Here is a 12,901-nt window from a genome sequence, read left to right on the forward strand (position 1 = left end):
TGCCTCACCCTAGCCCTGGATCTAACTTAGATATAATCTTTCTCAGAAGCCTTCCTTGTTTATTCTCCCCACCACTCATACAAGACAGACAGACAGACACATGCACAGACACACACGCACACACGCACACACACACACACACACACACACACACACACAGTGTGGAATAGGGGCTACTGTGCGCCTACCTCTACCACAATACTTATACTGTATTGCAATTGTCTGTTTGTTCATCTGCCTCATTTTTTAAAATATAATTTATTGTCAAATTGGCTAACATACAGTGTGTAAAGTGTGCTCTCAGTTTTTGGGGTAGATTCCCGTGGTTCATCGCGTACATACAATATCCAGTGCTCATCCCAACAAGTGCCCTCCTCAATGCCCATCACCCATTTTCCCCTCTCCCCTACCCCCCCATCAACCTTCAGATCCTTCTCTGTATTTAAGAGTCTCTTATGGTTTGCCTTCCTCCCTCTCTGTTTGTAACTATTTTTTTCCCCTTCCCTTCCCCCCTGGTCTTCTGTTAAGTTTCTCAAGATCCACATATGAGTGAAAACATATCTGCCTCCTTTAATAGACTATGATATCCTGGAGGGCAGAGAGATACATTGTGTACCTGAAACCCCAGTCTATGGCATTTAGGGGACACTTTCTACCTATTTACTAATGAACAAACACATAGCAGTGTTCCTCAGAAAAGAGCAGGGAAGTTCTCTGAAGCCTATGTGGGAAGCATTCTTCTTTCTTGCTCCTAGTACTGCAATGATATAGGAAGTTATTTGCTTATACTTCTTCCTAAAACTTTCTTTTAATTTTTTTAATGTTTATTTAGTTTTGAGAGAGAGAGAGAGAGAGAGCAAGGAAGGAGCAGAGAGAGAAGGAGACACATAATCTGAAGCAGGCTCCAGACTCTGAGCTGCCAGCACAGAGCCTGACACGGGGCTCAAACTTAACTGACTGAGCCACATAGGCACCTGTATGTCTTCCTAAAATTTAACTGAAGCTCCATGAAGGTAGAGTTCACAGCAGATGCTCAGTAAAAATTGGTTGAATAAATCAATTGGGCTTTAGGAGACCTTGGTTCCAGTAATAAACCTGGCACTACTTAACTGTGTGAGACCTTCAACAATCACTAGCCCACCTCTGGACATCAATTTCCCTATCTTTAGAATTGGCAGGAGTGGTGGTGGGGAGGTTGGTAAACTAGTCTAGTATATTCTCCTCTCTCCCTCTCTCTTTCCCTCTGTGTGTGTGTGTGTGTGTGTGTGTGTGTGTGTGTGCGTGCGCGTGTGCACACACACACACCTGTCTTTCAGTCACTGTCTTTCTGACTTTCTCTCATTAGTTTATGTAAAGTTCTTAGAACAAGACCTCTTACTTAGTAAGCACTCTGAAAATATCAGCTTATTTTTTAATCTGAAATTCGAATTTGCAAGTAAATTCTTACATGCTTCATTTGAGCTTAGGCGGATAGGAGACATTGAAGATCCAAGGAACAGTTTGAAAATCCCTGACAACTGATGAGTTCCAAAATGCTCACTGATGTTATGATGACTGTACAGAAATCAGAGACCTGGGATCCACTACAGAGATTCTGATTCATTTGATCTAAGAGAGGTCCTGAGACTGGATCAGTAAGAGCTTCAGGTGCCTCTGACATATATTAGAAATAACTGAACTAGATATCCTCTAAGGTCCCTGGAACACTAACATTTTACTTTATGTTTCTTGTAGTTATTCAGGAAATCAAATTGCAAACTGACATTTTCAAAAAATTGGGTTCTACTACCTAATGCTAAGATTAATAACAACCATGAGATATTGAGCACCAATCATATGCCAGACACTGAGCCAAATGATTTACATATACTCTCTGTTGTATGTATTTATCTGATTTACTCCTTACAGTCTTGTGAAATAGATTATACTTCCTACTTTACAGATGAGGAAAGCAGGCTCAACAAGTTTAGGTAATATTGCTAAGATCCTATAGCTGATAAATCTGAAGTATATACAAAACTACCTAAACACCTGAGATTTCCTTTAGTTATTGAGCTCTAGAGGTAGAGAAAAAGTCAATGTGCCAATTGAAGGCACAGATGTCTTACTCTAAGAGCAGAAACAAATGTCATCTTCAGGGCAGTGAGACACTTCCTCCCACTTGTTCCTGTTGTACGCAGACTGCTCAAGTTAGATACTAGAGCTGATCATCAACGGAAGGGACTCTTCAGAGAAGCCTCAGGCTTTGCCTCACATCCTCTAGGAATCACTATCATTTCTGTTAGACAAATAGTATCTACAAGGGGCTTAATGGTACTGAGTCACCTTTTGCAGCCATCATGAAAAATGCATTATGGAAAGAACTGCAAGGCCCTCTTCACATGCAATGTGAAATCTAAATCTCAACCCAAAATTGTATTGCAACTGTCCTTCTACCAATATTTTCAGTTAAATGGAAGATCTACTAACTCAGGGCCAGTAGTATTGGCAACTGGAGGGCATGGCACACTCTGCTGTCTCAACTTCCAAAGCAACTATTCTTTCCCACCAATATTCTCCCAGTATGCTCTCTAATATTTCTTCTTAAAGCCTCCAAAAAGCCTCACCTTAAACTGTTGGAGCATTGGGTGTTACTGTCACTACCACCACACATCCCAGTTCTCAAAATGACAAATTCAACAAGGACAGTGAATATGACAGGCCAATTAAAATCTCAAAATCTTTTTTCAGTCTCCATCAATAAAGGTCAGTTCATGAGTCATCAGCCCTAAAAGCAATGATCAGTTGATAACCAAGAATATCTGGAGTTGGCAGGCAAATAGTAACTGAGTTAAGAGGTTGTTGTAAAGCATACATTAAGAAGCAAATGTGTCCAGCTAACACCTTACATGGAGCTCACAGACACCCACAAGAACCTGACATATCAGGGGGTCATTTTTATTTTTGTTTATAAGCCATCATGCTCAACCTCACCCACTTTCTTTTTCCTTAATGGCACTGGTTGACATTTATAGTAGGGTAGGTGTTATACCCTCAGTAGGCCCACTCCTACAGCTCCCTGGGCATTGGTCTTGCCATTTCAAATCTAAGAGTCGGCCCCCAAAGCCTATGTACACTATGTATATGATAGGAGTGGCAGCCCTGATGATCTCAGAAGTGGCTTCAGAGGCCTTCTTCTCTTATCTTGAAGAATAGTGCATGTTCATAGCCAAATAGCTCTACGGTCTGGTCTAATAGGGTCTAAGAAGTCAACCAGTTTTTCTTCATTTTGTCACATTTTTTGTTTCCTATATTCCCAGCTGGTGGTGTTTCTGCTCATATAATCCCATCTCTATTCCTGGCTTCTGCTGTGATAGTTGAATATATCCATGGTTACATCCATATTGAGCTCTTTATGCAATGGTCAGTCCACCACACCCTTGGCATTCTCTTCCAAATACACTTTGCCATTTTTTGTAATATAGGCAAGCAGAGAAATGTCCAAATCTTGAAGTTCTGTTTCCATTTTGTTTAATAATTCCATCTCCAATTCATTCTCTCCTCTCAGCTTTTACTATAAACAGAGAGAACCAAGCCATTCTTCCAACACTTTGCTTACAAATTTCCTCATCCAAATATTCCATTTTATCACTCACAAAATACTACTTCCCACAAAACACTAGAACACAAATACAATTCAGCCAAGTTCTTTGCCTACAAGGATGTAGGCAAGGATGGCTTTTCTCCATTGTCCAATAACATGTTCTTCATGGAAGCTTTCTCTATGGCTCTCCTTTTTTCTTTCTGAGCTCTCACCACAATTGCCTTTAAAATTCTATTCATGGCAATCTAGGCTTTTCCTAGCGTGCACCTCCAAATTCTTGTACTTTCTTCCCATTAGATTCCAAAGCTACCTCTACATTTTTAGGTATTGGCTACAGCAGTTTCCCCCACTTCTCAGTACTGATTTCCGCCTTACGAAGTTTAGGATTCTGTAACAAAATACCATAGACTGTGTGGCTTATAAACAACAGAAATGTATTTCTCACAATTCTGGAGGCTGGAAGTTTGAGATCAGGGTGTCGACATAGTTAGGTTCTGGTGAGAGCCCTCTTCCAGGTTGCAGACTGACAACTTGTATTCTCACGTGATGGGAGGAAGGTAAAAGAGCCCTTTGAAGTCTCTTTTATGAGAGCACTAATCCCATTCATGAGGGGCTCCACCTTCATGACCTAATTATTTCCCAAAGGCTCCAGCTCTTAATACCATCATATCAGGGGTTAGGATTTTAACATATGGATTTTGGGAAGGACACAAAAATATCCAATCCACTGCAGAGTACAAATACATCAAATTTTATGTTAACAACAATTGCGTAGATAAAATGTATTTAGGCACTGTGTACACTTGGAATTGATCACCCCATCCCCATTTCAAAGATGAGAAAAATTAACACTCAGGCAGGGAAAGTCACTTGCCAAGGTTGCACCGATAATAAGGTCCAAAGCTAGAGTTCAAATTTGGCCTATCTGACTCTAGAGCCCATGAAATTAACTTTTAAATAAGTCATGCCCTTTGACAAAAATAGATTTGCAAAAGTAAAATGAAGTGGAGTGAATAAGTAAATAATCTAAATGCAAATGTGTGCCTCACTAGTTACACCACTACATTTACCAAAACAAATAGTCACCAATCATAATCTCATAAAAGCACTCATTGCAGTATTATTTATAATAGTGAAAAATTGGAAATAAGCTACATAGTTGAATATTATGTACAGTATGGCTCCAATAATAATGAGATCTGAATGCATCCATTATTTAGTCAGTAAACATGAATCGAGTATCTACTACATGCTAGGCACTCCTCTACCTGCTGGGGAAATAGCAGTGAATAAAAACAATGTCCTTGCCCCCCCATAAAACTTAAAAAGAATTTGAACTGATACCAGAAGATAATTATGATAAAAGGTAGGTTAAAAAGTTAAAATTATGTATATACTATGAACTAAATTGCATACATATAAAAGAGGTACATGTAGAAAAAAGAACTAAAAGATAACATGCCAATACCATCTAATACAAAGTTTCTGTGCTAGAATATCCTATTATCATAGGTAATTTTATACTTTTATATATTATACTTACTACAAATGTCATTTAATAATAATAATAATACATTTTATATTTTAATGCTGGGGTTCATAAATAGAACTGTGTAACTAACTTGTTTCAATGACATTAAATCATTTCCAACATTCCTGTGGTTCAATGTTCTTGTCTAGCAAATGCTTTACACTAACTCTTCAATTCAGTGGTTACCAAACTTTTTCTTAAATGGCCAGAGAACAAACATTTTAGGCTTTGAAAGCTATCCAGTCACTACTACTACTCAATGTTGTTTTCCTACCACAAAAGTACCTTTAGAAAATATTTAAACAAATAAATGTGGCTGCGTTCCAACAAAATTTTATTTACAAAAAGAAAAAAAAGGTGGCAGGCAAGTTTGGCGCAAGGGCCATGGTTTGCTGATACTACTTTAACTTCATTACAACTAACACAAACACAAAGTTCTTTACCCTCCACTGTTCAATCTCCTCATGGTAACAGTCTTGCTATTAATATTAACCACATTTTACAGAGGACAAGACTAAGGCTCAGAGGAAAGAAATATCTGTCCAAGATGATACAGCTGATAGAGTGAGTTGTTAAATTCAGTTCCAAGAGAGATGCCAAATGTCCTGTTGTCTGAAAAGCTGTACATATATAAATGCTAATTTTAAACTTTCTAGGGGAGTTTATTCCTTAGAGGACTCTTACTCTAAATCATTTTGGAAATTTTTTTAAATCACTCTTTAATTTATCCCTTACACAAATATCTATTTTCATGTATTATATTCTTTAAAGAAAACTTCTCCTGCAGACTGATACAAAGGCTTCAGTGGAAGCTTCAGGGATATATTTTTATTGCTTTTGTGTGAGTGGGGAACAGGACTGACAAGCAGTGTTTCTTTATCCTTCTTAAGCAGCTTCCCATGAGCTTGGCACAAGACCACAGAGGATAAAGGTGCCCAAGTTCTCTGTATCTAGAAACCTAGGAGACTGAATGGTCTCCGAATCGCCTCAAGAGGCGCATGACCACATGTAGGTGAAGACTTACCAATGTTAATTTCATCATCAGTCAGAGTATCTCCAATGAAATCGAACTGAAAGGACTGAAGTGTCTGAGAAAATTTCTGAACAGCTGAAGAATAATCTGCAAAGTAAGAGAAACAGAAGAAATGGTCAAAATTTCTGTCCTTTAACTGATTTACTCATCTCTGTTAGGGCAAATAGGAGAAAAAGCAAAGTGCTCCTGGAAGTTAGCAACTTGCATTTAATAAAGTTAAACAAAAGATCTCACCCTCAGTAGAAGATTTGAGCAATGAAAATCATACATTAAGGAGGAAGGAAGGCAGCTTAGTGAATCCTTTTAAGTTATGGGACATGTTTTAATCTCACTCCCTGTCCTTTCTGACTTGTTCTACCCAAAGCCTGTAAAGACCTAAAACTACTTAGTTTTACTTCTAAAAGAGGCTCTTTTGAGCACCAATTATGGGCAATGGACTAAATGCTTTCTCACCTCTCACCAAACAAATATCCACAATCATTCTACAAAGAAAGATGTAGCTGAATTTTATAACTGTGGTAATCAAAGTCCCCAAGCTAGCCGGCAGAGCCAAAAGTAAAAGCCAGATGGTCTGTCTCTTCAGGGCCTTTTCCATGGCAACACAGGCACAACATGGAAATGTTACACATTAACCATATGGAAGCCTTGGTTAGAATACTATCTGGCAGGAGAACAAATTTAAGTTGCTCACATAATATTCACCGAGAGACCTGAACTACAAAGGCAATTAATAACAAACTTCAGGATGGTATGGCCAGACAAATGCTTTTACTTTGGGTGAACAGTTTTGAATTTTATTATATAAAAGATTAATGCAGGTATAAAACTAAATCACATTTAGCTAACCTTTTGACAAATTCTCTTTATGGATTTATTTTAAATATGGCCTTCATCAAGTGGTCTGGCCAAACTCTCCAGCCTTGCTACTCTGAGTGGTTCTCAGGTCAGCAGAATCATCATCATCTAGGAGCTCGATGGAAATACACATTTCCAGGTCACAACCTAGACTTACTGAATAAGAAACTGCATTTTAATATAATCCCTAGGGGATTCATATGCCTTTGAAAGTTTGAGGGGCACTTCTCTTACCAACTCAAGTAACCCACTGGACAATCTTCTAGGAAAGCTCAAGCTTTGGGTTATCTTTGGCTCCCTTTTCCTATTTCTTCTCTAACTCCATAGTTTCATCATCCCCCACCTTCACATGTATCAGAAACACAGGGTTATGGGAGTTTTTGTTCTCAGACTAACAGAAAGGGAGACAATGCAAACAGCATCTATCCGTTTCAATGGAAAACTATCATGGTTAAGCACAAACACAACAAAACATGTTCAGACATTTGGTGGAAACAGATTAAACTGCCTAGAATTTTATTGCCATCTTATCTGTGTCCCATTTCCAGAAGAACTTATTTTCAGTATTTAGAGCCCTGACCCTTTGAATACATGATTAGTGAGTAGGACGGGGGAAGGAGAGGGAGGGAGAGGAGGAAGTGGAGGAGGAGAAAAGTTTTACAAAAATTGGAGGCTGCAGACCAGGTTACCATGCCTTCTCAAATCTCCACATTTTGGATAGCATTTTCTATTTCAAATCTGGTCCACATAAATGTGAGAGGAGCATGCCCACCCTGCTTTCCATATTCTATCAGCAAAGAGAATACAAAACCAGCTCCATGGCTGGAAAACAATCACTTGCCTCTGCCCTCCTTAGCCAGTAGCAGAAAAGGACAAGCCCAGAATTCTGCCATGCACTTTCTGTTTCACTCAGAAAGATTAAATGAAAATATTTATTATATTGCCTTTTCACACATACCTGGATTTCATTATTTTCTTGAGACAAGCAAGGTACAGTTATTAATAATTCCTCTTTTAGAATAATCTGAACTTTTCTGGAACAACAAATACTATAATTTTTGACATTTATATTATTTTGTAAGTAAAAGCATAGAATAAGAAAGGAGTGGCATTTATTCCCTTTTTCACTATTTGCACCAACGTCTCTTCTCCAGACTTCTGGTTTTCTTTTTTTTAAAAAACATTTATTTAGTTTTGAGAGACAGATAGAGACAGAGCATGAGCAGGGGAGGAACGGAGAGAAAGGGAGACACAGAATCCGAAGCAGGCTCCAGGCTCTGAGCTGTCAGCACAGAGCCCAACGCGGGGCTCGAATTCATGAACCGCGAGATCATGACCTGAGCCAAAATCAAGTCGGACGCTTAACCAACTGAGCCACCCAGGTACCCCAGACTTCTGGTTTTCAAAACGCTACTTTACATTTGCATAGAGCTTCAAAAAGTATATGAAGGACTTTCCACACTGTCATTGACTCCTCTCAAATACCCCAATGTTCGTATTACTATGTTCACCTTATAAACAAGCAAATAAAAAATGAGACAATGCAGACAAATCACATCTGCAAATATGAACAAGCACAAATTAACAGCTCTTCATTGAAACAAAGTCTCAATATTTAGACTCTGTACTAAGAGATGTACCAGGAATGAGTCAGATAAATAAGTTGGGTAACTTTTGAACTCCAAAGAATCAATAGATAACCTAGAAATGCTTGCAGTGTATGGGGCACTTATTTCTTTATTACACTAAAATTTACTGCATCACTCTAAACCATGTAAAGTCATTATTTTATCCTTCCTAATACTCCTGCATCCCTGTCCAATAAGCCATTATCTCATAATTTTTCAAGCTATCTTTGAAGGTTCTCTCTATACCACCTTCTTATTTACCTTCTATAATGTTTTTCCCTCACCTTCCCCTTAAACGTAGCTAGATAGTGTTTTTAGGCAATTGAAGCTTTCTGGGAATAAGGTAGAATATAAACAGAATTAATTAGTCAGGTAGTTAATTAATGTTGTATACACACCACTTTACTTTTATCACTATTATCTGACATGGAACCATATAGAATATATCCTGATGTCTACATTACTTTGGTCTGCACAATGTCTTAGAAATTCATCTATCTGTAATTCATTATTTTTGTTGCTGAGTAGATTGCATTGCATAAATATGCCATAATTCATTCATTCACCTATTTATGGATATTGTGCTGTTTATAGTTTTTCACTATTGTGAAGAAACTTACTTTAAACATTCATGTATAAGCCTGCCTAGAACATATATTTTCATTTCTCTTTGGTAAATACATAAGAGTCCAATAAATTGGTTATATGTTTAGTTGGAAAGTGTATATTAAAATATACAAGAAAAGGTCTAACTGCTTTCCAAATTCATTATACTATTTTGTACACCTATCAACAATATATGAGAATTTCAGTTGATCCACATATCTTCCAACATCTGGTAATTTATTTTAAAATCTTTTTATTGCAGTATAGCTGACATACAATATTAAATTACTTTCAAGTGTACAACATAGTGATCCAACAACTCTATACATGATGATATGCTCACTACAAGTACAGCTACCCTCTGTCACCATACGATGCTATTACAGTGCCACTGACTATATTCTTTATGCTGTACCTTTCATCCCCATGACTTACTCATTCCCTACCTGAAAGCCTGTACCCCTACTTCCCTTCAGTCATTTTTTTTTCATCCTCTCATTCACTTACCCTCTGGTAACCATCAGTTTGTTCTCTGTATTTGTGGTTCTGTTTCTGCTATTTTTGTATCCACATTAAGTGATATCACATGGTATTTGTCTTTCTCTCACCTATTTCACTTAGCAAAATCCTCCCTAGGTCCATCCATATTGTTACAAATGGCAAGATTTCGTTCTCTTTTATGACTAATAATGCACTGTATATATATATACATCTTCTTTATCCATTCATCTACTGATGGACACTTAAGTTTCTTCCATATCTCGGCCATTGTGAATAAACATACAGTAAAAAGCTGGTAAGTTACTTTTGTATTTTAACTATTCAAATGGATGAGTACTAGTATCTCCTTATAGTTTTAATTTGCATTTTCCTGATGACTAATGGCATTAAGTAGTTTATCATGTACTTATTAGACATTTATAGTATCTTTTTTTCATGAAGTGTCTGTTCAAATTCTTGCCTGTTTTATAACTGGGTTTTTGTCTTCTTATTATTGAGTTATAAGATTTCCTTATATATTCTGGACACAAGTTTTTGTTATATATATATATATGTATATATATATATATATATATATCTATAAAAATTAAAAAGGGAAGGGAGGAGAGAGAGAAATAGATACCAAATATTCTCTAAATAAACTAAAGGTGTAACAATCTAAGGTTCTCTCTTCAAGATAAAATACTGAATCTTGATAACACCAGTGTACTTTGTGATACATTAAGTAAACCTAATCAAACCACTCTCTCCCCGTCTCTACTGTAGCATTGAAAAACAACAGCTTCACAACTACAGTAGCTGTGAAAAACAATAGGTTAGCAGCCACCAGAGAGGGCAGAATGGGGTGGAGTTTTACTAGGCTGTGTTCTTAGACAATTATCACTATTTGCCCATTTTGAGAGGTCCTGAAAATTCCATTATTAAGAATAGTCTCTCTCCTTACCCAAAGCTCATTCTGTGTAAACAGTGCTGCTATTGGGGCATTTGTCAAAAACAGTTACCTGAAATTTTTAAAAACTGTGGTGGCCTTAAGCAATGTAAAAGTTGGAGTTATCAAGAGGTTGATCAAAGTATTTGGTGTGATATTATGATTTATAAGAAATATATTTTGAGGGGCACCTGGGTGGCTCAGTCGGTTAAGCATCTGACTTCAGCTCAGGTCATGATCTTGTGGTTTGTGAGTTTGAGCCCCACATCGAGCTCTGTGCTGACAGCTCAGAGACTCAAGCCTGCTTCAGATTCTGTGTCTCTCTCTCTCTCTCTCTACCACTCCCCTGCTCACATTTTCTCTCTCTCTCTCTCAAAAATAAATTTAAAAAATATATATATGTGTGTGTGTGTGTGTGTGTGTGTGTGTATGTGTGTGTGTTTGATCATTCAGATGACAAAAATACATTTCTCATATATATTTTGTCTTTATCCACAGTTCCTGGCTGACAGCTCCCAAAACACTTGGAATACCAAAGTGATGACAGCCATAAAATTGTCTTTTGTTAGGTTATTAGAATGACTTTTGGACCACACCTAAAAATGGAGACTGATTTCCAGGATAACTAACTATGTGATTAGAGCATTGGAACTTTCATTCTCACTCCCCTGACCTCTGGGTCCCTCTGACCTCTGGGAGGAGAGAGGGGCTGGAGGCTGAATCAATCACCAATGGCCAATGATTTAATCAATCATCCCTAGGTATCCATAAAAACCAAAATGGATGCGGTTCTGGAAACTTCTAGGTTAGTAAATGTGTGGAGGAGAAGTGGGGAGAATGGTACACTCAGACAGGGCATGGAAGCCCCACACCCTTTTGCATAATATGCTCTATACATACCTTTCATATGGCTGTTCCTATATTATATCCTTTTATAATAAACCAATAATCTAGAACGTAAAATATTTTAGCTCTGTGAGCCACTCTAGTAAATTAATCAAACCTAAGAAGGGTATTGTGGAAACACTGGTTTATAATCAGTTGGTCAGAAGCACTGGACTTGTGACTGATACCTGAAAGTAGTAGTGTAGTCTTGTACGACTGAACCCTTAACCTGTAGAATCTGATTTCCAGGTATATAGTGTTGTAATTGAGTTGAATGGTAGGACATCTAGCTGATGTCCAGAGAACTGCTTGTTACTGTGGGGAAACCACTCCCAAAAATAAATTGGAATTGGGTCCAGGAACACAAAACCCTTCATAAAAAAATTAGAGAATGACAATTTGGAAAATGACATGCACAGGGCCTTTGCAAAAGTACAAACTATTCCTAAGAATCTAGAAAGACATGTGCATGCAAAGGAATGTGTGAACACCCCAGGCTGTATCTATGTCCATTAAAGATTTAAGAAGGCCCTAATCTCTCAGTTCTATCTGAACTTGAGGCCCTGAACAAGCAGGGAGAGAATGGCAGGCAGAGTTGTAAACTGACTGGCTGAATGTTGAGGTCATACCATAACACACACCAACAAAGCCCTTCACCAAAGGCTGAGAAACTTGCCGGCTCAAGATATTTCATGGAATCCTTGTCCACTCATTAGCTGGTCACAGAGGTAACCTACAAAAGACCTCAGCAGCTGCACACAACAAAAAATACAGACTTTAATACAGAATTAGCTCAGGAAACCAATAAATAAGCAAACAACAATAGACAGAGCAAACCATGGGCAAAGAGAGATGATCTTATTTCCAGAGTTGTCACATTATATAATATTAATGTACACTTCTCAACAAGAAATGAGGAAACACACAGAGACAGGAAACATTAGCTTATACTCAAAAAATGTAGGGACACCTGGGTGGCTCAGTTGGATAAGCCTCCAACTTTAGCTCAGGTCATGATCTCACAGTTCATGGGTTCGAGTCCTGCATGGGGCTCTGTACTGACAGTTCAGATATTTAGAGCCTGCTTCAGATTCTGTGTCTCCTTCTCTCTCTGCCCCTCCCCGGCTCATGCTCTGTCTCTCTCTCTCAAAAATTAATAAATATTTTTAAAAATTAAAAATGTAATCAACTGAACTGTCCATGATGAAGATATTGGACTTACTAGACAAAGATTTTAAGTTCGTTATTCTTTTTTCTAAATGTTTTTATTATTTATTTTTCAGAGACAGAGTGTAAGTCAAGGAGGGGCAGAGACAGAAGGAGACACAGAATTCAAAGCAGGCTCCAGACT

General features: G+C 37.8%; 1 protein-coding gene across 1 annotated transcript in view; it reads right to left on the reverse strand.

The window, feature by feature from the left end:
• OPHN1 (oligophrenin 1) overlaps positions 1 to 12,901 on the reverse strand; it is a 530,949-nt gene that overhangs the window by 377,546 nt on the left and 140,502 nt on the right. Inside the window, exon 3 of the mRNA XM_049643254.1 lies at positions 6,139 to 6,234. Within this exon, the coding sequence (XP_049499211.1) occupies positions 6,139 to 6,234 (96 nt within the window). The remainder of the gene's footprint in view (positions 1 to 6,138; positions 6,235 to 12,901) is intronic.

The sequence above is a fragment of the Panthera uncia genome, chromosome X (assembly GCF_023721935.1).
Source record: "Panthera uncia isolate 11264 chromosome X, Puncia_PCG_1.0, whole genome shotgun sequence".
Classification (NCBI taxonomy): Eukaryota; Metazoa; Chordata; class Mammalia; order Carnivora; family Felidae; genus Panthera; species Panthera uncia.